At 37.9% G+C, this 26,046-nt stretch overlaps 2 protein-coding genes across 2 annotated transcripts in view; one reads left to right on the top strand and one right to left on the bottom strand.

Annotated features, from left to right (window-relative positions):
- LOC120631881 (serine/threonine-protein kinase D1) overlaps positions 1-26,046 on the top strand; it is a 98,857-nt gene that overhangs the window by 31,679 nt on the left and 41,132 nt on the right. The gene's annotated exons all lie outside the window — the stretch shown is intronic.
- LOC120631880 (juvenile hormone esterase-like) lies at positions 787-25,330 on the bottom strand. The gene is made up of 7 exons (XM_039901543.1): positions 25,264-25,330; positions 13,152-13,318; positions 12,568-12,746; positions 10,563-10,751; positions 3,396-3,608; positions 2,031-2,834; positions 787-1,671 (listed from the first exon to the last, which is right to left on the bottom strand). Exons 1-7 carry the CDS (start codon positions 25,316-25,318, stop codon positions 1,497-1,499), a joined length of 1,782 nt encoding a protein of 593 aa, XP_039757477.1. The 5' UTR covers positions 25,319-25,330; the 3' UTR covers positions 787-1,496.

The following is a 26,046-nucleotide window of genomic DNA, read 5'->3' as shown; positions in this document are numbered from 1 at the left end:
ATCAAATCATATATCATAATTACTGTGGACGGTTGGATTTTGTCAGACATCAGAATCTTAACTACAATAAATATCACACAATCACGAAAGACTTGGCATTGTTAAAATTGGTGCACTCTAATAGTTTCGGCCATCTATCTACCCGACTCGACGTAGCACGATCTTTGTTCTTTGAAGTGGGAGTTCCCAGCTCAAGTCAATTTCTTCGGTGCTTCGTTCTGTCTCCGTATTCAATCACTTTTCTTGCAAGTTAATGTCGTCTTCACACAAAAAGCATAACTTCATACAAAGCGGCGGTCGTATTGTATAGGCTGTCAGAGTTGATCATCACATCAACCGATAGACGTCCACTGCTGGACATAGGTCTTTTGTAGGGAGTTCCAAGTTCCACGATTCTGAGCCGCTTGGATCCAACGGCTACCTGCGACGCGCTTAATGTCGTCTGTCCACCTCGTTGGGGGTCGACCAACGCTGCGCTTACCAGTACGGGGCTGCCATTCCAGCACCTTGGGACCCCAACGTCCATCCTTTCTCCGAACTATGTGCCCGGCCCATTGCCACTTAAGCTTCGCGACTCGTTGAGCTATGTCGGTAACTTTGGTTCTTCTACGAATCTCCACATTTCTGATTCGATCGCGTAGAGATACTCCGAGCATAGCTCTCTCCATCGCCCGCTGAGTGACTCTAAGCCTTCTTATGAGGCCCATAGTTAACGACCATGTTTCAGAGCCATAGGTCATCACTGGCAACACACACTGTTCGAAGACTTTCGTCTTCAGGCACTGAGGGATTTTTGACGAAAAGATGGCACGAAGTTTCCCGAACGCTGCCCATCCGAGTTGGAGTCAGAGTTGATACTGGTGGATAATTGTCGATTGGAAACATACTCGAAGTGCAGGGGTTTCTAAGAGCGTACCAATATTATGAAGCCGGTCAAAGATCGTTACATCGGAAGTTGTTTATCGACCGAATCATACTACGTCACAGTCAGGAAGTCCCCGCTATGAAAATGTATGTACTAAGACTCGCTCGGTTCCTTGAACGGAACCTGGCCATTACGATACCTATCCCAGGTTAGCCTACTTGCATTTTAGTACCCAAGTGGGTGCTTACTTGTCTTCGAATAAAAACCTAAAGAGTTAAAGTTCGCGTAACTAAAGTATTTGAAGTATAGTCATACAAATACATTTCTCAGTTCTATGTAGGCTACTATAAGTCTAGTGACATTCAACGACGAATAATTTAGATCTATTTCGTATTGCTTACACAAATGTCCCGTCGATTCGTTGATCCGTTGCTGCGTGTAAAAATGACTGACCAACAAATACGCATTTGTGAAGATAGTATGATGGTTATTGATGTAGTTGCCTGTGTTTCGAAAGACCTCAGACAGGGCAGCACCCAATGCACTTTGCCGAAACGTCGAACTTGAAGTATAATTTTCTTAGATTTCTTTTAATGACGTGAAGTATTTCACAAATACTTTAGTCCTTAATTCAACTAGTCTGGTTTTGCAAGCTGTCGAAGAACTGCATCATCTCCTGTTGCTCCTTCGGGATTTCGGCGCGTCGGAATAACATGGGCATCTGGATCTCCTGGTAATTGATTGGCAGAGAGTCTTTGTCCACGGGTTGCCACTTTGTCATCGGGTACTGATCGCACGCGGGGTCGCTGAAATTAAACGAACGTTTTAATTACTAAACTTTAAATGCATTAACTGTTACATCTCCGTGTTAATCGATAAAAAGGCACATCTTAGACTTGTGTAACTATAACATACAATTACAAAATTTAAAAAAAAAAAAATCTAGATCACAATTATGAAGTTATTTAGTTTTGAAACTTTCGAGGTACACCGCGTTGGGGATATAATTAAGTCGTATATGTTCGGTTGGCATATTTGATTTGGCCTGTGTTTTATGAGGACAAATTCCTTCTGAGCTTATTTTAATAATGAGCCAACAGAGGTATATCTCCAAAAAGTAAACGAAGTAGCCCACTTCTTAAAATTTGAAAAAAATGGAACTCACTCGCAATTCATGAAGTTTTTGATAAATTTCGTCATCCAGTCCGACATGTGTTGATCTTCGTGCGTGGGAGGAGAAAACCCTTTTCTGCTCTCCAAAGAGTTGGTTCTAAATATAAAAGTCATATCTTCCACGTGTCCCGAGCCCTTAAACTTTAGCCCTTTAGATTCTTTTATCGGACTGAAGTCCGCCGTATACGTGAATTGGTACAGGAAAACTGGAGCACCATCTAGTAGAGCTCTTTTTTCCGCCAATTTAATTGCCGGGTATACGTAAAATGTGTCGGTACAGCTTTTTAAGTATTTGTCCATCGTTGGCTCGCCATCGAAGTAACGCTTAACTGTCCTTTTTGCCATTTCTAGCGCAATCTTAGGGGGAACTTTGAATACGATATCAGGTGACAAAATTAATGTAGGATTCTCCTTAATTCTGTGTAATATGTCGAATTTTTCAAAATTTGCCCTAAAGGTTTCGCATTCTTTATCTGTTGATCCTATAATCAGAGGTATGTGTTTTCCGCGACCTTTAGACAATAGAATTTCTGGGTCGGTATCCAATATTGTGGTGAACTTCGGGAACGGCGATTCAACCACTGGTAGGAAGGCTATGAGACCGAAAGTATCCTGCACGAGCTTGTTAGCTCCCATGATGTCCCGCAGAGGTAGTTTGACAAGCTTTTGGTGGACGTTTTCTGGGTCCGACGCGTTCAGGCCGAGGTGGGACAGGAACAAGTTAGCTACGACGTCTGCATACACCGGTGATGTGGTAAAGAAGCTGGTTATGCCAGTGCCACTCATCAGAATGGCTCTGAAATAATAAAAAACATAATTGAATAGGAATCTGACTACAGATTTGTTTTGGTCTTTAAATTGTTAATGGCTTTCACGGTCTCTTATCGGAATGCGCTTACTGATTAATCATACACGTGACTTACTTCATTTTGAACTAAGGGCACAGTTTATAAAACAAAAATTCGTTAATTTATCGGCGCGTTGGAGAAAATGATGAGAGTAACTTTATACGATTTATTGTATTGAGTTTTCTAATAAATATTTTCTATTTTCTATTAACACAATTGGCACAAAGATAGGATATGAACATAGTTGACTTTGTGTCCCAAAAATGCACAGGATTACAGTTTTCAGATGGTACAAAAAGTTATTTTGTTTTAAACTGCACAGAAGCACCTAGAAACATAGCTTGCTTACTGAACATTGTATTATTTTAAGCCTGATTAAATCAACTGTTTCTACGGGATTCTTTAAAAACCTAAACAATTGCGGATTAATTCGCGGGCAAAAGCTAGACAATATAATAAATAGCTTGGGTTTTAATGGGTATTATGAATTTTAATAACAGATTTCTCACCTTTGAAATAGGCCTTCAGCAGCGGTAGACATGGAAAGTAGATGAGCCATACTAGCTCCCGCGCTTTGTCCAGCCAGAGTGACGTCATTGGGATCTCCGCCGAAGTTCATAGCGTTGTCTTGCACCCACTTCAGCAGTGTCACCACATCTCGCAAGCCATTGTTGCCCGGAATGCTCGAGGAATTGAGCGAGAGGAAACCGAAGACGTTTAGTCTGAAATTTTAATATGCGTTTTGTAAACAATGTAGTAAAATGTATCTTTTATATTGTATCATAGACAAATGTCCGATGGGATTAGATTAGAATAAAGGAAGAGCTACCTTCCTTTTATCGGAAATTAACCCGTAAGGGCGCATTCACACTACGTCTATCACCTTGTTTCAGAGTTTAAATTTATATGCTTGGTAAGTATTGAAAGTTTGTAAATGTCTGTAAAGCTTATAGACAAATCCTATTATAATATTAACGATTACTTAAACGATAAAAAAGCTTGGGTGTGAAAAAAAAAAAACTACCTAGCTAAGATAGCTGTGGCCCCTTCTTAGACCAAGGCGCATTTGGAACTCTCATAGCTTAAGGCTTTAAGTTGTCAAACGAAGTTATCACCATTACACAATTATGTAAACATATATGTATGAACGCCTCATAAGTGCCTGCTATAGGCCTACATGAATAAAGAATATTTTGAATTTTGACCCACTATGCCATTCTTAGTAGCGACCGACCCCGTTTAATATCAGTTCTTCTACTTAGGGTGCCGTTTCCTAACGAAGGTTGGCAATCATTAGAGCTATCTCTACTTTGGACAAAGCTGCTCGAAATAATGATTTGGTGCCCTTTCCAAATCATTGTCGTAGGTTTTTGAGCCTGATGATATTCTTCTCCGGCCAGGCCTTCTTCTGCTTAATATCACTAATATCTGATTATCATATTCGCTTACTAGTAAATTTCGTTAAATTAACTCCCCATCGCGCACTGGAGTAGCGTGATAATTTTAAACCCTATGCCTATCTTCACTGTGTAAGTATGTGTGATGGTGATCTCACCTGTACTCTACAAATAAGCAGTGTTACCAGTGGCGTGCACTGGGTTTCTCACCAGGGTATGCATACAGCAGGAAAATTGCATAAAACGGCTAAAATTCTCGTCTTATACGAGTTATATATCAATTTTAGGGTAGGCAGTGCTTTTGTACATGTATCAAGTGCACGCCACTGAGTGTGGTAAGGCCAGATCAAACTAGAGTGGTTTCTTCCCGCGGATACCGTACAAGACAACCTCTGTGCTACTTACTACTACAATCTACTGTAATCCAATTTGTCTGCCGAGCTTGGTGTTTATGGATGAACCTTCCCGTTGGGAGAGGCCGGCTATTGATTGATGACTTCAAAATAACGAGACACGTGATGAACTAAAGAAATCTTCAAATACATGGATTTAAATCTCAGGAAACTTCGAGCATAGGTGTCATTGTCCTCTGATCAAACCATCTTTTTATTAATTTACTAGCTGTTGGCCGCGACATCGTCTGCGTTTGATTTTGTTTTTGATGTGCTATTCAATTTAGTTGTAGTCCTAAAAAAATAAAGTATTCAGTATCGATAAGCCTTAAATGAGGGGTTTGCTACTGTCCGCTGAAGGGTTCTGTCCTCTATCTCCAACCACATTCATCAGATCTACACGAAATTAAACACATATTATAACCTCTATAGTAAAAAATAAATATTTGAATCGTTTATAATTTGTTGGGAGTTATGGTGTGAAATCGTCAAACACTTTCATCCCCTCTCCCAGAGGAAACGAGCTTAATGTCGGGATAAAAAGTATCCTATATTACTTCTAACACTTACAAGAATATGTGTACAAAGTTTCATGAGGATCGGTTAAGTAGTTTTGCGTGAAAGCGTAACAAACAAACTTACATTGACATTTATAATATTAGTAGGGATAGTGTAAAGTTTACTTTCAAAATAGAGAAATAATCCAATTTCAAATAAAATACATTTTCTACATGAATTTATGCTTTGATTTTATTTATTTTTGTACAGATTGTTCACAGGTGTACTTATGTACACGCGATAGTTAAACTGCTTTGGCGTAAAAGGATAAAAAAGTTTTTAAATTTTTATCTCTCGCCTTATTCTGCGTTTGTAGAAAAAACTACTCTAACGATAGAAAAAGGTATTTAATACATTGAAAGATTTTGAAAGACGCATTATCAGTTATCTCACTATCGGAAAACCAAGTTTCATCATTTAAATTTGAGATTTTTATTTCAATAAAATGACCAAAATGAGCCTGCAGACTTTGACAATTCAAAGTATACAGTGTCAAACCTTTTATTAAAAAACAAAATTGTTGACTTCAGGGTGTCGGTTTTTCGTGACAGTGTACGCATCGTAAAAATTTACTCTCATCATTTGTCCCTAACGCGCAAAAAGAAGTATAACTTCAAAAAGTAAGAAATAATAAACTACGGACATGCGGAAGTTCGAGTCAAAAATTCTTATCAAATTCACGTTCGCAATCTTGTATGTAGATTGTAATTTGTAGGGCCGTTCACATTGCTTAAACTGCCGATGCCGGTTCTAATTCGACCGGTTTTTTATAGGCAGTTTGGGAAAATCCTTTATTACAAATAGGCCTAATTCCCAGGCTCTTTCGTAACTTCAATTCCGATAACTACACAAACACGGATATTTGTAGTGATCGGATTAAAGCTGGCGGTATATGCGGCACTAGGAACCACTTTTTGCGCATAAAAACAGTCAATATGCGCAGTCGCGAACATCCCTCACGCGTGGCAGTCCTATTAGCACCCTGAACGCATTGCTATTTGCTATATTGAATGCGGAGTGCGTTTTATGATTTTTGAGAATATTTGGCATACAGGCCGCACGTGAAGAAAGTTGTGCAGTAGACCCTGAACAACACTATTTTAACGTTGCTTGAAATATACGTCCGGGACCTATAGTGATACGAACAACCGTAACAATAGGAAGATCTTCCTCCGAGCTGGTGTTGTGCTCGAGGACAATTACATAAGCACTTTTCCATAGAATAAATAAACAAAAGTGACGTTTGACAGCAGTGATTGCAAGATTTACGCCTGTCGCAAGCCTGTGGCGAGATACGTAATCAACCTGCCGGCCCCAGCGTCCTCCTCCGTGCTACTACTACCACCCACAGCGATCATAAACCCGTCTACCCAGTATATTGATTATGGGCAAACCCTCCCACTGGGAGAGACCTTAATTCCAGCAGTGAACTGTTACTATTGATGAAACGGATAATAATGATAAATGAGTAATTATGTGATAGTAAATGAACGTACCCACAATCAAACACACGTAAAAATAGACTGCTACTATAAATAACCATTCCGTCGTGGGGTAAAAAAATTAAGGAAGTTCCCGTCAAAAACGCGCAGCAAATCGCGGCACGTGTACATATTGAAAGCCTCATAATTTTCACGTAGAACCTAAAAAGTAAGGCGAACCTTATGTTAACTCGCTTAAAGTTTATATTCTGATTTAAACAGGTTTTTTAATTAGCAAACTTTCTGTGTGTATAACGGCCTTCACACACCATATCGACTCGATTACCACTCGACTCAAAGTAAAACACGTGAGCTTTATATCATTTATTGCACAAAATAAAACTAAAAAACTACCATTTTAAAAATCTTTATCGCATTTGGTAACCTTTTTATGCAGGAAAGGAACGAGAAAAAATGTCCGCAACAACGCCATGTGGAATAAAATAGCTCTGTCGAGCAGGTAGATTAGCAAATGAAAGATCGTAAGGGAAACTTAGCAGAAGTTAAGGACGAAGTAGCGGGGAACCTATTAGGGGTATATTAAACGCACGTGCACTTTATTTCATGGATATTTTAAATAAGCAATAAATCCTTCAAAATATAGTGTAGCGTAGAATAAGCGTCATTGTTTTACACCGACCTAATATGTACATCAGTGTGGTTTTATCAAAATTCATGACATACTTTTCACGCTTTGAATACTAAACCGATCAATATGAAATTTTTTATGGGCTTAATTATGTCACTGCTTATGGACAGTACTGAAAAGATATCATCGATTCATTTCATGGCTTGATAGCTGTGCTTTCAACCAAAGATCCCTCTCCCGTTGGGTCATACACTCGTTAATAGTCTTTCTGAGAAGGTTATCTCGAAACTAATCTGTAGTTCTACTGAAGTTCGTGAGCATTTTAAGAGATGGCATTGATTTAGTTCTGGGCTGAATTATTTTTTATAGTGTTACAAAAATTTTGACGAAAAAGATTCGCTTTTGTAAATCTGTAAAACTTTAAAAAAATATTGCTTTACCGGAAGCCGGGGCTAGGGAGTTCGCCCGGCACTTCACCATCATCTCCTTTATTGTGACGAGCATAAATTGCTTACTTACTATACCTACTTCCCTAACCCAATCCCTACTATCCCTATCCCTGCTATCCCTACTGATCCCTACTTCTTATCCTCCTAATATTATAAATGTGAATGTAAGTATGTTTGTTACGCTTTCAAGCAAAAACTAAACCGATTCTCATGAAACTTTGTACACATATTCTTGAAAGCGTAAGAAGTAATATAGGAGACTTTTTATCCCGACATTAAGCTCGGTTCCTTTGGGTGAGGGGATGAAAGTGTTTGACTATTTTACACCATAAACACATAGACAAATTATAATCGATTTAATAATTATTTTTGTACTATAGAGGTTATAATATGTGTTTAATTTTGCCCAAACTTTGTGTTGATCTGATGAATGTAGTTGGAGATAGAGGACAGAACTCCTCAGCGGACAGCAGCAAACCCCTCATTTAAGGCTTAGCGATACTGAATACTTTAAAGTTTTTAGAACTACAACTAAATTGATTGCCACATCAAAAAACAAAATCAAACGCAGACGATGTCGCGGGCAACAGTTAGTATACCATAATCTAAACGATCCTTTTATGCTTAGTAAGTAGATATAATTTTTGTCTTCTATGGGGTGCTGGATAGCACGTACATAGGCTTTAAATAGCTGGTTGGAAAGCTACACAGTATAATCATCCTCATAATAGTTTGATAACAGAGCGACGCACGTTGAATGGGAAGCCTTGACGTGCACGTGGCGTTAGTTTTTCGAATGTTTACAAATATCACTTGCTCTTGACCGATATAACGTAATTCTATTATCGCCTTATCAGTTGTAAACAATGCTCGTAAACTACAACTAAAAATATTACCACTACACTAAGGGCGGATCGTGAAAAGTTTTAACAAATACATAAAGTAGCTTCGCAATATATCTATACTTACAATAAAACTGTTACTGGAAGATTTTTCTGTACATTTAATTTATTTAGAAAATTTTAACCGGGAGATGCTTTATAATCGATACTGAGTCCAAAACAGATTTTTATTTAATTTTTGTCCGTCTACTGAACGGATTAAAATAAAATTTGGGTATAGTGGTAGCTGATATTCCGGGTCAACATATAGGCTACTTTTTATTCCGATAAACAATAAACTTCTCCCGGGAAATGGGATGAAATTTTTTATCAATTTTACTTCATACCGTTAAATTTGAATCGATTTTAATAATTCTTTTCTTATTTGAAACTGTATACTATCAAGCATGTGTTGTGTCATTTTAATGAAGATCTGATAAATATCGTCGTAGATAAAGGACATAAATGTTCACGGATAACAGCTAGACGCAAGTAAATAAATAAAGAAATAAAATGCGAAAGTGTGTGAGTATGGAGGTATGGATCGATGGACATGTTTAAAGTAATCATTATTACTTTAAAAAAAAATCCGGGAGGCTAAATGTCTGACTGTTGAGGCACAATAACCACTTTTTGTTATAATTTGTCAATCAAAACACGGGTACAATCTTAAGATGGTGACGTTCCTATCAAATCTTTATCCAAATAAATAGTTTTATTTTTAAAATTGATTATGTACCTGCAAATTCCTCTTTAAATTATTCAAAATGGACCTATCGTTTAGACGTTACGACGGGTATAGAAATGCTAAAAAAAATGTAATTATATTTGATGCAGACGAATTTGCGCGGGTCAGCTAGTTCATAATAATATTATAGTCTTTGTGAGACAAAATATCAGGTACTTATGAAATCGGCGTTTTGTAAAGGAGGTACATAAGTTAGTTATTTTTTTTGAATATACCTAATATATTTATTTAATCAACGTACCATTGCTATTTATGCACTTTTGTCATCTCATAGATAGTTTATTGATCGCTTGACTAAAAAAATCATTCAGACGGGAATCAATAAAGTCTTTAAAGTGCAAGTGCTTTGCTTCAAGTGGATTAAAACAGTTTTATCACGGCTTCAATTCTTCGTTCACGGGTCTTGTTGTAGATTAAATGGGTTAAATATCACGCTACGACCTTAGAACATAGTTTACATAGGTAAAACCGAGGGAACAACTAATATAAATAGAAGTCGCGCATTAAACGTGTTTTACTAAAAGACGACTTCAATAATTCATGGCACGCGCCGTCATACGTTATGTGATTGCCAATGTATTTATTGGCGCGAATCCGTCCGCCTTTATCGCTTAGCAGTACGTTTTACGTCCGTAGAAGAAACAGAGTTACCGACATAGCTCAGCAAATGGCTTAGCTCAAGTGGAAATGGGCGGGGCACATAGCTCGGAAAACCGATGGACCCAAAATGGTTCCAAGGTGCTGGAATGGCGACACCGCACAAGTAAACGCAGCGTTGGTCGGCCCCCAAAGAGTCGGACTGACGACATCAAACGAGTCGCTGGGAGCCGCTGGAAACAAGCGGCCCAGGACCGTGGATTTTGGAACTCCCTACAAAAGTGTGAAGTCGTGATGATGATGATGAGTACGGTGATGTCGATAACTAGTTACAGTCGAAGCCTCCCAATAGACAATGTCATCATCATCCGTAGCCTATTTATGCCCTAATGCGGGGTACAGGCCTCCTCTCTCATAGGAGAGACGAGACGGTTTTAAAGCACAGACTCACCACACGGGTTTAAACGAATAATGCCACGGCTTGTAGGTGAAGCGGGACTGGTAAGGCACGAGGGCTGACACCGCCAATTGCCTGCCATTGGAAAACTCTAAGACCCCAGAAAATTCTAGAAAAAAATATGTACCTGTAGTTGAACGTAATGACGATCACGTCTCTGTGCATCAGGTACTCCGGTCCGTGTAGCCCCGTGCTGCCGGAGCCGAAGGCGAAACCACCCCCGTGGATGAACACCAGGATCGGCAGATAGCGTTGCTCCTTTACTTCCTTGTCGGCAAAGCCAGTCTCGTAAGGAGGCTGGAGGTGTCTGGCTGACCTGATGGAAATTGAATCGAATGAATAAAAAACCTTATTTCAGTAAGCACTTATCGGTCACTTATGATACGTTCACACCTTTAAACTAAAGCTACGAGGGCTATTAACCTATACTAACTGTTTTCAATGAATTTCAGGATTTAAGAGTGAATGCACTAGGAATGTAGAATCCACGTAACACTTCGTCCCTCCTCCCCACAATTATGAAAACAGGCTACCCTGGCACAAATGACAGCTTAAATTTTGTCTCCATCTCAATTTGAAGTTCAACATTTGACATACGGTTATCTCTGGTACCTACTATGTTTTTAGTAATACGAATTTTAGTTACTTTAACAATCGTAATATGCGACTTACAAACAAGGTTATAACATTTTAATTGATTTCTAAGGGATCCTCTCCTCGGAGCTTAACTTCGAGAGAGGGAGTCGAGAGTCTCTTGAGGCACTTTCAAATAATAAAAGATTTCATCCATAATTGAAAGGAATATCGTTGAATTAAACAGCCGAAATAGATACTTATACTAGAAGCGGTGATAGCTCATTGGTTAGTACTTTGGCTTTATTTTCCGGGGGCAGAGTTCAAATCCCAGCACGCACCTCTGACTTTTCTGTGCATTTTAAATAATTAAAATATCACTTGCTTCAACGGTGAAGGAAATCATCGTAAGGAAACCTGCATGCCTGAGAGTTGTCTCAAAAGACGTGTGAAATCCACCAATGAGCCAGCGTGGTGGGCTACAGCCTAAGCCCTTCTCATTGGGGGAGGAGACCCTTGCCATGTAGTAGGCCGGTAAATGATTGATGTGATGATGGTAGATTGGTACGTTTTTAGGTTTATTTAAGTTTCTTACTAATTTATTACCACTACCTACAAGGTTAATCTTATCGTTTTATACATGTGAAAATTTATTTGGTTCATGCTAATTTTTTTTATCATTTTTTATAATTGGTGTGAAAGTTCACACTACTATAAGTGTGTTTAACATAATATAAGTATAATAATTTCAAACTAGAGTTAAATGTTATCGTATGTGATCTGATTTTTCCAAATTTGTGAGCACTGATGTATCTAGTTGTCATGTCATGATGTCATACAGTGTTTTCGATACTGCCATTGATTCAAAATGTTATTATCATTGTAAGCTCACTGGAAATCGCAGCCTTTATTTCAACAGCTCTGGTTTGACACTGGCACCATGAGACTTGAAATCAAAGATAGCTATTAAAGTTTAATTCACCAATCGAGATTCAGCTTCACGCGAAAGAACATGAGTCTGGAATGTTACACTATCTTTGAACATTCATTTTAACATTTCTGGAAAAGGTTCTGATCAACGGACCCACTTCTGTAAAGTACAAGATTCTATTCAGTAAAGTCTGTATTTGACCTTTGAGCACGTTGGGCCGACTGTCTCAGATATTAATTAAAGGGTTCCATTTTCGAACTGCCAATCTCAACTGTTGCGGGCAGTTTTATAAATTCACTTGCTTTCATTACATATCAACAGCTATCTGTGTAATATAAACTCTAGAATAACTTAAATCTACTTGATAGTCATAAGCCATAAGCCTTGTGAAAATCGTTGCTAAGTGCAATAACAAGGCCCTTTAATTATTAATTATAAGAATATTGTACAGCATGCATATAAAAATGGTTTCTAAATTACTTAGTGCTCCCATATAAGTAACAAAAGTGTCTCCGGCGACCGATTAATTACGGTATAATCAGCGGCAGCGACACCCGAGCAGTCAGTCTAGTTTTGCGATGACCCTGCTCCTGTTTGAGGGTCTCGTTATAAAAGGGGCCATCTTTACCTTAGCGTGTTATAGCCAGGTAGCGCGGTGATGGGGACGTGAATGTTTGCGTGGATGCAGGCCTCGCTCATGGCGGCCGCGCCCAGAAGTGGGCCGTAGAACACGTCGTGCTGCGGGCACCGCGGCCCCTCCACCGACGCGTCGTAATCGTCGGCCCACGGCTGCACGGGCTCCAGCTCCTGGTGATGGAGTGAACATTAACCTCATTTATCTAGACTAGGCTTCGTCACTATCGTCATGACGTCCAATGCTGTACATGGGTCTTTTGTAAGGAGTTCCACATACTTGGTTCTCGTGCCGCATAAGTCCAGCGGCTCCCTGCGACTCGCTTGATATCGTCTACGAAGATGACGTTCGACTATCATCGACGACGACTATCATCATGTAGATAGCTCGGAGATTAGGTACCTCAACATTCTCTATGCACGACTTGCTTCGATACCGAGCATCCTCAAAAGAAGTAACATTTCTTTTATCTCGCACAACTTATGGAGCTTTCATTGAGAACTGGTCCGTACCCATATCACACCCTTGGCCAATAACTTTTATTCCTGTGTGTGCGAATGATAAGAGGTGGTACTTACGCTGAACCGCCGCTGGCCGACGGGCTGAGCGGCGTACGGCACGCCGAGGAAGCTTGCGAACGCGGTGCGGTTATCCGCCAGGCCTCTGACGCCGCACGCCCAGCCGGCCGTCAGCCTCACGCGTACCTCGCATGGCCCCTCCTGCAGAGCCCGCGGGGCGCCTTGCGCTGCGAACAATACAGGACTCTCAACAGTTGAACCAAAACAATCAACACGCTTATACTAAAACTTTCTAAACACAGGCGCAAACACATGCATTATAAACACATCCGGGAGTCCGGGAACGTCTAATGTGTTCTATCTCATTCTCTCGCCGGCTGAATCCTATAGAGGTACATTTATGTGTTTGTGTCTCAATGGACTTATATTTTCGTTTCATCGAAAAATCACAACGATCCTGAAGAAGTTTCACTTCTAAAACAATATTAAAACTATTCTGCTTTAAGCAATGCTATATATTTTTGTAAACTGTTTTTGTCTAGTGCCCCTCACGTAGCGCGGCGTAGCGTTGCTACGGGTCGTAGTTAGCCATGCAACGCACGTGCATATCGTGTACCGGTAAATTATGAGCAGCGCTACACTGTCTAGACTGGTGCGGCAGCATCTAGTTTAGGTGCAGTGGGCCGCGCGTGGAGTGAACGGCTAAATTGTATTATGTAGGTATGGTAGGTATGTCATTAGAGATAATTCCGGGTTCAGCCGCGGTACGCACTTGTGACACTTTGACCGGCCGCGCTTTATAAGCACATGCGGTCGCCAACAAGGTATGCCCACACTTGATCGCTTTCATCTTCCATCAAAATGACTTCATTCCACTACAAGTTAGCTCTCGACTGCTATCTCACCTGCACGGCTAGCATGGTCAGGAGACAATTATCTCCCCGGGGAAAGGTTAAAAATGTATGAACTCTCAGAGCACTGGCGCACAAGTGGAAATAATATCCAAATAATAAAAAAAGTGTCTGTCAGCTCCTACGCACGACTGACGAAATGTGATTGTCGAAACATACAAAAAAAGAGTTTATTTGGCTGAATAAAGATTAATACCATGTGAAAGGGTAAACTAAAAATCCTGTGTAATTTACTCACACACGGCGGAAGTGTAACTTCTTAAAAGTAGCCTACAGGAGATTGAGGTGGATGTAGAGTATCAGAACTATTAGGATAAATGTAATGTTTATTATTTAGTTTCCAGAATAGGAAAAAAAAATGTATAATGTTTTCTATCTCACTCTGTCCCATACATTTATGTGTTTGTTTCTTTACCTAGATAATATTCGGTTTCCTTGGTAACTTAAATAGGAAAAATAAGTTAATTGGACGAAAGAGACGTTGCATGTTTGCGCATCACAGTTGCCGGGCATGCAACGTCGCAAAGCGAAAACGTAACGAGGTCATTCATCAGTAGATTTTACTCCTCACATTTTTCTCATACCGGGCGCCTTATATATGGAAATCGATTCTTAAGGAGTAAACTCCAATATATGTGTAATAATAAACGGGAGAAAACTTCTCCTATTCCATGTTCCCGTGCTTTAGCACGTGGACACGTTAATTATATTCCTTGCTGAGGGATATAATCGGGGGATATAATTTTTGTCTTCTGCCTGTGCTAGCCCTGCTGGTGCAGATGATGTATTCTAAGATGGAAACGGATTAACCTGTTAGCGGTCAGATATATTAAACCCTTAACCCTAATCGGTGTCTATGCCACATCGTACAAGAATGCTCAATCGCTTGACGGCATGTGTTGACAACGGCCAAAGTCTTCCCCCAAGACCAAACCAAAATCAATTCGGAAATTATAAATTCCCAAATTGTCACTGCTGGGGTTCGAATCCGGGCCCCCCCACTGAAAACCACAGCGCTCACCGCTGCGCCAGATAGTTCTTCAATTGGGCATGCCAGTTTTCAAATCCAGTTGCAAAATATTGACCCAAAGAAACAACATACGGACATTGCAAGGTAAATAAAAGCACTATACATCCCTACTAATATTATAAATGTGAATCTAAGGTTGTTTGTTACGCTTTCACGCAAAAACTACTGAACAGATCAGCATTAAACTTTGTACACATATTTCTGAAGGTATTAGAAGTAATATAGGATGCTTTTTATCCCGAAATAAAGCTCAGTTCTTTTGGGAGAGGGGATGAAACTGTTTGATGATTTTACACTATAACTCCGTCAAATGATAACCGATTTAAATAATTACTTTCTTACTTTTTATATAAGAATACACAACTTAAAAATTTCAGTAGAATTACACCTAAATTGAATGCCACATGTCTTTCGAAAAACAAAAACAAACGCAGACGAAGTCGCGGGCAACAGCTAGTAAGACAATAAAGAAACTGACAAAGGCTATTTTTAACCATAGAAAATGTAATTGTTCCGCAGAAAATAACATTACCTGTCGCATATTCGATGTCGCAGGAATAATTTATAGTAGTAGTAGCCAGTAAAACTTGAGTTCTCGACCTTAATATGTTTTAAATTAAAACTATAATCATCTCAGAGTCAATATATATCATAGCCGCGGGCAAAAAATACGATCAGAGCTATATACCTACCTCTTATGATGTTATGGTTGTTTGTGTACCTACTGATAAGCTACACGCGCCGATGAATATATTGTTTACTTTTCTCTAGTATAAGAGCTGGTAGCCGGAATTACCGAATCACTTAACCGTTACACCATACTACCAAAATATAGATAAAATGATGAAATAAGAAGATATGGATAATAACATTATATGTATATCCTACTCACTGATTGTAATAAAAACCTAATTTCAGGATTAAATAACCGCGTATCAGTGCAGTTCGGCACAACTTTTGCAGCGTGATCCTATTGTCAGTTTCATCTAAAGCCAATAACAATCTACTGCTGGTAGAAGGCCTCTCCCAATAAGGATTTGCCCATTTTCACCATGCTGGGTGGTGGTCGCCTCGATGGTAAAAGTAGCACAGAGGACGTTAGTGCCCATTCTCTGCTAAATTCCCTTGGTCACCTCGTACGACACCCAGGGCAAGAGGAGTGGAGGTGACAACTGTTTTGTGATCTGCTGCCACTGCACGGCACTAGCTGTGCATATAAATACAAGCCGGGCCCAGCTTTGAAATAGTAAGAAATAATATTTAGCTACATACTCAATATAAGGCAAAATAAATATTTTAAATAGAACTCGTAGTGTCTTTTCGTGAGATTAGTGCGTTCAAACTTTTTTGCGTTTTCCAGATTTTATTGCCATTCATGGTAACTACTCTGTTCCTATAGTGTACCAATAAGTCACCAAAAACCTCCTTAAAAAAAATCTGACGCTTCTTCAAATCGAACTGCAAATTACAGAGATAAGCGCGTACAAATATACCACAAACATATAATAGCAAACAAAGTTTTCTTCACCTTTATAATATTAGTGCAAAGATAAAGTGTTCACGCCGCAAGGCATTATCTGTTTCAGTAGAAAATTTAGTATTCTTAATCAATTGTATCTTCCTCTCCACTATATCGTCCCAAATGACCACCACCTCTCGAACTATTGATGCACCACAGTTCATATAAACTGTTATAAAGGTAGTCTGTTATGTCTGCATATAGCCCTAAAATACGACATCGATTATTACTTTTATTCATTTAGTTGCTCCGATTTAACAATTTCCAATGTAGGTGTGTACCGATAGCATATAGCAATAACGGAAATTTGCTACGCCAAGTGAAGTTCCGCTCTAAGACTGAGTGAGGTAGGAGGTTGAACCTTTTCGGAGTTTTAAAGTCAGAGTCAAAGTCAAAGTCAAAGAAGAATACACCTAATGTCAATTGTTTTTCGATAATTCGTAACCGGTGATTTGTATTTCGAAAATAACCCGCTGTTAGATAAAACTTTAAAACGACTATAACTAGGTTCGTTTTGCTTCCTACGTTAGAATTCTTCAGTACGATACGACTGCGAGAGTGTAAATCTTTACTTACTTATACTTTTTTTTTTTTTTAATAAAACGTATGTACCTGTCAAATCAAAAAGGAATTTTCACATGAGAGAAAACCCTATTTATGTATTAGGTATCAAAATCTGTTTTCTTATTGTTAAAACAGACCAAGAAGTATCTTGAAAATAATATTAATACTAAAAGCCACAATATTATATACTAAATGTAGAATGTTATAAATGCTCAATATGATATTTAGCCTATCCTAATGTTACAAGAAAATAAAAGAATTATATTCAAATTTTATGTAATTTCATTGACATTCGTTTTAAGATTGTCTTGCGTTCTCATAAAGGCCTCCCCTATAATAAAGACCGCTAGGTATTTGAAAACTTTTAATTAAAAAAAGGGTCAGTGACACAAGGGGTGACACAAGGGCGAAAGCTCGCTATAATTTCTAGATTGATGAGTTTATACATTCGTTTATTGTTACTTGTCCTAACGTCCACTTGAAATGGCTGTAGTAAAGAGTCAAGGACGTCTAACAAAGTAGTACTAATGTTATATTCTATTGAAATCTTCCATTTCTATAATTATTATCACTGTAGGTACCTACATTGATTAAATGTTACAACTTGAAAGTAAGGGGTATACAGACGGAACTGCAAGCTTGCATAATGCAGTTTGGATGCAATTATGGACAATAAATCACATTGGGCCTTATTAATAAAAGTGGCGTAACGTTGGAACAGTTTTTTTTATAGTAATAATTGACGGACCAAGCAAATGACCCACCTGAGCAAGTGGTAGTGGTACCAGCTCGATCACAAAAAGCTCTACACTACTACAGTTATGCAAAGTTTTGTAGCACTTCAAATGACAGCATCTTTTAAATGTCAGTGTGAAAAAACACCGCGTAACTTTTTCGAAGTTATTTCGCGTTCTTTAATAAGGCCTTTAGTTACGTTAGTTAATTTTGCACAAAGCCTGGAGAGATCGCTAAAATACCTTTGATATCATCTGACTTGTCACATCATCATTATTATCCATGAACGCCCCATAACAGGGTACTGGTCTCATCACAGGGGTAGTCCGCCATGCTGTCCAAGTTCTCCGCCAGGCGCCTCTAACTTTTCTTAGTAACGTTAGCGTTTTAAACAATTAAACTAAAACGCTTGCTTCTATGGTGAACCCCCTATTTTATGGCCCCCCGATTTGTTTGTAGAATCTGGTTGTACTATGTATAACTACTAATATCATAGTCATACAACCCAAGTTCCGCCAATGTATTTTAAACGTAGACTGGCCTAAAGTGGGCCGGTAATTGGTTAACGTTCTTACTGATATTTTAAATGCGATAGTGTCTTTGATTGCCCTTCCTTCACGTCTACCTAGTTGGTAGGAAGAGGAATTACATACTCGTAGGCTACAAACTGCAATAAACGCGGGCGATGGACGCGGTCAACAGCTAGTGATGAAATAAAGTGAGCGCGGAATGTGAACCAGCCCTCGGTGCAATCGGTTGCAACTTGCACCGTGCTAAATGCGGAGCGTAAACAACATGCTGGGTTAGATAACTAGATAGCAGCTAAAATTGGCTCCGCTGATAACACGCGTGTCGCGGGGTACTATGCTAATAATTATTAGTGTTGGATCAATTAATAATAATCGTTTAAGTGCATGCCATAAAACTGCTAATCAAGTAAAGGCACCGCGGCATTACGGGTGTTTATTCCGCAAATGAGTTTTGCTATTATTTTTATCGCTATGCCTATACCTACTCAATTTTTTTGTATTTATTTTAATTTCGCTGTAAGTAGTAGTAGGCCTTGATTGCGATCTCACCTGCTGGTAAGTGCTGATTCAGTGTAAGACGGGCTAAGCTGTCAGAGGTTTTTTTTTAATTTGAGGAGGAAATATCGTCACGGATACCATCTGTTATGGTACTGTACCATCGTCCTCATCGATCAAACTGTCGGAGATAGACATATTGAACAAATACTCAAACGGTTTCTACGCTACATCTTGCCTGGACAATAAATCGCTTGGCGGCACGTCTTTGTCAGTTGGATGGTAACTTGCCATGGCCAAAGCCTCCCACAAGACTAGAACAGAGAAATTGAATTCCCGGGTTAAATCCAAAATCCTGGCATTTGGGATTGAACCCGGAACCTTAGGCCAAAAATCCACAACGCTCATCACGCTTTTAAGTGCATAAAAAAATTTAGGTGTCAAGTTAATTGCAACCGACACATTTTAGCAAAAAGACGCGGTTCAAAAAAATCCCGCCATAGATTAAGATATTTTTATATTGATTTGTTTTTTGTAAAAATAAAAACCCCTGTTAGAGGTAAAGCAGTTATACTAAACTAGTTTCCACGCAGGATCTTACCGAAACTCATATGTATATTAGTTTGCGGCATCTTATTTTCTAGGTTGGTAACTAACCACCGCCGAAACCTCCCAGCAGATAAAACCGGAGAAAATTAAAAAAAAAAAAAAATTGCCTGTATTTAATAAATTAGTCGAGGATCGAACCGTCATGGAATAAAATGTAGACAAAAAAATCACGTCAATCATTATATTGATAATCAACATTTAAAAAATTTTGTAGTCCCTCAATTTTATCAATTAGGATCATATTACAATTCTTACGTTCCCAAGAACCAGACATTTAGAACCCAGATTCTAAAATACGTGTTGACTTGTGCAATGAAAGATAATAATCAGCCATCCGCAAAGGGTAACCTCCGCGTCTTTATAAAACACGGTAGCTGCGTCCGCGAATCCGATGTAACCCGGAACATACCTCGTTTAATTTATTATCTATTCTCCTGTACCCACCAATTAGCTATGAAGTAAGCAAATTAGTTACGGCTTATCATAATATTTACTGTTGTTTATGTTCACAAACTATTTAATTACTATAATATGTAGTAGTGTCATTTGTTATTCATCATCCTCAACCATTTTTTTTTATTAAGCAGTAATAAGTCAACCTGTGGCTTCATCATAATCATCTATTCAACCAATTTAAATCCACTGCTGGACATAGATATTTTGTAGGGAGTTCTACAATACACGGTCCGCTTGTCAAAGTCAAAGTCAAATAGTACTTTATTCAAATAGGCACATAGATGGCACTTTTGCGTACATTACGTGTAAAATATGACAGAAGTGAGTTTATGGCGATAACTAAACTCGTCAACTTAAAACTACGAGGTTTCCAAACGTGCCCTGCCTCAAGCGGCTCCCAGCGACTAGCCTGATGTCGTCTGTCCACCTCCACCAAGCCTGCGGCCTCCTGACAGTTCTCCATAACGTACTCAAAGGCTTGTGAAGTCCACCATTCTGAATTTCGCCAGCGCCGTGGACTACGGCCTAATCCCTTTTCATTCCGAGCAGAAACCCATGTGCAGTATTGGGCCGGCTATAGGTGGAGTATGATGATAAGGTCTCCACACCTTATGAGCAGTGGCGGGCATAGAGTATGCACTGGGTATGCAGATGATATAAAACGAAGAGAATCTCCGGTACGAGTTATAAAAAACTTAAGGATAGGCATTGTAAGAGTTATAAAAAGCCTACTCTCAAGTATTTATAACTCATATTGTAGTTTTTTTTTTCATTCTATATAATCTGCATTCTTTATGCATACCTTCTATGTGGCTGTGTGTAAGATTTTCTTTTTTGAATTATAAAACAACACCCTTCAGCTTGCGCAAGCGGGCAAATATAATGACTAGTTTGCATCCCACTGCATTTCGCAGAGCAACCGTGCTCTCGCTTTATCCATTAGTGATCCGATGTTACCTGCCTGCGCCCAGACCTGTTGCCCGTGATGTCGGCTCTTTTTATTGTGGCTGTAGCACTGCATTTAAATAATAATACCCACCCACCTAGTTAGGTCAGCTTAGTGCCTACTTTAAGGGGTCTGTACAAGGCATCAGTGGGTTTTGTGAGGTTTTAATTTGGAACTTCTTTAGAATCGTAGTGATTTTAAACTCGGTGTAACGAAGTTGCGTCACTATATAGAAATAAACACATAACTGTAATGGAGAGAATGAGACATTGCACATTTTGTTTCCTAATTTTACATTAAAATACTAAATAATTTCTAAGCTTGTTGAAGTTAAAGTAAAAACTATCTTTATTCAAGTAGGCCCATATTTGACACTTACTCGTATGATGCGTACATTACATGGGAAGTGTAAGGTAGTGAGATGATGGCGATAATCATATTCGTAAACTTGAAACTAAAGCTACGAAGGTTCCATACGCGTTCTGGTCTAAGAAGAAGCCCACAACAATCTTAGCCGGGTGTTTTTTTGTTATCACCATCTCACATTCTCTCTCTAAAATTATTAGAAGAGAAACCTGGTTAGAGCAATAATTCACACCCGACCTTTTTTATCGATGATGTAGTCCTTTATACTCTAATATATATGAATAATAATAAATCCTACATTTATCCTAATACGCCTGATACTCTACATTCATCTCAATCTCTCGTAAGCTACTTTTCAGAAGTTTCACTTTTGCCGTGTGTCAATAGTATCAGGATTTTTTTTAAATATGATTTATGAAACTTTCCTTATAACTCAATACCTACTTTTACTCCTATTAGCGATTAATTTAAAGCTTATTCATCTTCCAATAAAAGCGTGGGGTGCATGGTGTCCATAGTTATAAATATTTTATTGACAGATATGAGTAGAGTGATTATTATATTGATAATATCTTAAAAAGCACCCCACGCTTTTTTTTAAATAAAATATATATTTTTATTCACACTATTATTAATTTATATTTATTGATATTTATAACACTATTCATTTAAATTTATTTTCGATTTTTTAGTTCGGTTTTCTATAAAAAGCGTGTTTTTTAGTTTTTTTTAAACTATTATTTATTTTCTACAGGCAATTTTAAACAGGCCATTAAAAAGTAACAGCTCACGCCCTCTACCATCTAGTAGCTTAATGTTTTCTGTGGAATTTGTTAGGTACGCGAACGCCATCTGTTGGTAACGCCATAGGTTTTTTACATTTGGGTCTAGATGGCGCTGTAGTAATTAGTGAAAAATCTTATTATTTATATTTAAAATTGAAATAATCTTCTCAGATTAGTGTATTGTCATCGGTCCTCGATATGTCTACAAAGTTTGAATGAAATCTGACCGTTCAAAGTGGGACAAAATCGAGCTCAAAGAAGTCGGTTACAAACATACAAACATACATACAAGTTAAGCTAATAAAAAGCGTGTAAAAAGTTGAGTGTTTTGTTAGTATGGACGCTTTGTATGTCTGTCTATAATCGTAACTTAGTACTAATTTGAATGTATTTTTTTGTATACGCAAAGTAACGCGTGCTTCTACACTTCTTAGCACGTTCTTAAAAACGGTTATGGTGACAATAAATACCGTTTTGAATTTACACTTATGCATTTACTGAAATGCTATGGATTTAAATAGGATACGGCCTAGTAGTTAGAACTTCAGTCTAACTTTCATGGCAGTGAGTTCCATTCCCGTCACGAACCTCTATGTGCATTTATAATCAAATCAATTAGATATTACTTCCTTTAACGCTGTAGGAAAACACGTGAGGTAACCATCATGTCTCGGAACTCTTCAGAATGTACTTAAAAGCGTCTGAGGTTAACAAATCCGCACTCGGCCAGCGTGGCTTAAAATTCTTCTCGCACTGGGAGGGGACCCGTGCCCTGTAGTTGATCGGTAATGGGTTGAAAATGATCAAGATGATGAAAGGCCTATCACAGCGACTTATGGAATATTGTCATAAACTACTTTAATATTACTATAATATTGTCATAACTCTTGCAAAACCAAAGAAACCTTCGCATGCTATACTAAGCTTGCTTGCTTAAAAGAGAGGCAAGCCGGCGAAGTTGGCTGGATATACTATAAATTATTACCCAACCTTATACAGAATAGGAACACCACATTTAGAATGGAGTGCAACAGACAGACTTGACGTTTCAAAAGTGCTTATAAACTAGGCCTACTTGAAATAAATGAATTTTGGATTTGAATTTTGAATTTGAATTGAATTTCTCTTCCAAGGTCGGAATTAGCTTAAGGCTTGCTAATAAAGGCCCAAAATTAATAACTATCAATAAATCCAATCCAAAATATTAAAATAAAAAAATATAGTTAGTAAAAAACAATCAAAGATAACCCTGAGTACGAAAAAATATAATCTTTGATCTTGAAGATTAAGATGACTGATTTTATTAATTATATGGATCAAATGGTGTAAAGATGTCTTTTGTTTCTAATTATTTTTCATAAACGCATTTATCTCTCATGAAGGCTACATTTATATCGATAAACTAAACTATTAGTGTATTTTTTTTTAATTTTTGACGGCCGATTGGCGCAGTGGGCAGCGACCCTGCTTTCTGAGTCGATTCCCACAACTGGGCAATATTTGTGTGATGAACATGAATGTTTTTCAGTGTCTGGGTGTTTATCTATAAATTATAAGTATTTATGTATATAATTCATAAAAAATATTCATCAGTTATCTCAGTACCCATAACACAAGCTACGCTTACTTTGGGCCTAGATAGCGATGTGTGTATTGTCGTAGTATATTTATTATTTTATTTTTGTATTTAAGGAATATGGGAACTATACTGTAAGCAATCATTTTTGCTTAATCGTCAAACACACACACACTAAGTTGGAAAAGAGCAACTGTTGAGTTTCTTGCCGGCTTCTTGTCTGTAGAATCTGCCTTCCGAACCGGTGGTAGAGTCACTACAGACAGACAGACTCGACGATTCAAAAGTGCTTATATTAGTTCTTGAAATAAATGAATTTTAATAACACATAATCTCACACATCTAAGCATACACGCACAGCTCTACATACACACAAATACACACGCACGATATAGGTTTCGTCTTTTAGTAACCGCAGCTTATTCAATCTTCTCTTTTAATAACGAAGTATAAACCTGGATATGGTGGGGGATACTTCTTGCGCGATTGGAGAGTTTTTGTGTTAAATCCAAATATCGTGACGGCCGATTGGCTCAGTGGGCAGCGACCCTGCTTTCCGAGTCTAAGGCGTGGGTTCGATTCCCACAACTGGAGCATGTTTGTGTGATGAACATGGATATTTTTCAGAGTCTGTGTGTTTATCTGTATATAATAAGTATTAATGTATATTATTAATAAAAAATATTCATCAGTCATTTTATTATCCAGATAGCGATATGTGTATTAACGTAGTATATTTATTTATTATTATTTTTTTAATTTCTATGGCGATGAACTACATATCTCCATCAAATCTTAATAACGTTCTTATTTTTTTTCAGGGAACATATCATAAGTACTTTATATCATTACTAGCTGTCCCCGCGAATTTCATTACGCCTTAATATATTTTACATCTCGATATTTTTATAAAGTACAATACGTAAAACTCACTATTAATGTATAGTCATCAACAGTTTTACGATTAGGTATAGACAACATGACGTGCGCTGTCAGTTGTGTTTTAATACTTATTATCCTATTCCGGACTAACAGGAATCAAACAAATCAATAATAATGGAAATCGGTCCATCCGTTCTCAAGTTATAAATGGTGTAACTAACACGACTTTGTTTTATAAATATAGATTAGTAGGTGCATAAAAAAATACCATCATACATAGAGTTTGTAGGACACCAATTTTACGATAAAAACCATTTTGAATTACACATCTAATAACAACAATTAACTTTAAAATAATACTGAAAATATCTCATTTTATTGAGCATGAGCTGTTCTTTATCGTTTTTGCTCATTTATAACTATAATTCTATTTCTTAGAATGTAAAGTATAATTTAATTTCGGATATTAGTAATTGTATCATTAAACATTACAATCGGTATGTTACCTATTGGATACAACGATTTTTCTTAAACATTTATTTCCTCTCTTTTATTTTTCATAAAAGATGGCTACTCAACGTTTCTGTAAACATCTTTTCCCGCTCCTATTTTTGTAAACAATAGTTTATTCACACATTTTTTTTAGTAAAACTGCTTAATTCTGTTCCCGCATAATTTTATAAACAATAAGAACTTACACAATTCTTTTTTTTGTAAACTAGCTTATTTTTATTCTCTCGTATTTTTCGTAAAGCATAGCTCACTCACCGTGTATCACGAAGATCGCGAACACCGGCACTAATATATGCGAATAAAACGTCATTGTGTACGCGAACGTCTCACTGTCACTGACAGAAATCCGCGCGACACCTTTATAAGTAACCACCAAATGACCAAAGTAAATGGTCGAAAACCGGCCGAGCGCTTGTATGCCTACGTACCGCGTGCCTCTGAGAGACATCGACGCGCGTGATATTATATAAATATACAGCGAGATGCTATTTAGTATACTGACATCTCGCATAAAACTCAAACTCAAAACTTCCTAAGTTAAGTCAGTCAAGTACAAGACACTCTTGATTACATACCTACAAGCTCTATGAAATGTATTATGAAATATATAAATCAATTTTTACGCTATATATTAAATGGCGTCACTAAAATTTTGGACTCTATAAGGATTATGTTCGTCAACGATGTTCAACCGTTTATATACTTATTTCATTAAAAATAAATATCACTCACAGTTTGAGCTGAAAAATTAAATTTATCTCATTAAGGTAAGGAAATCTTACCCTGCAAAGATAGTGTTTATGGTTTAAATATAATAGACTAGTATAAAATTTACCATGGTCGTTTGAAGGTCATTATAATTATAAATTTCCGGAAAATTTGTTGCTAATCTACATTCAGTCGGTTGAGTATTTCATGGCATGGTCTTTAAAAACCACTTCTCATATACTAAAATATTTATTACAATATTTCTCACTCACCGGGTAAATTAAGAACCTTTAACAGTGTCAGAATATACCGTAGTATGATCGGCATTGC

The sequence above is a fragment of the Pararge aegeria genome, chromosome 19 (genome assembly GCF_905163445.1).
Source record: "Pararge aegeria chromosome 19, ilParAegt1.1, whole genome shotgun sequence".
Lineage (NCBI taxonomy): Eukaryota > Metazoa > Arthropoda > Insecta > Lepidoptera > Nymphalidae > Pararge > Pararge aegeria.
Note: the sequence above shows the minus strand (reverse complement) of the source record. Positions and strands in the feature narration are given on the sequence as shown.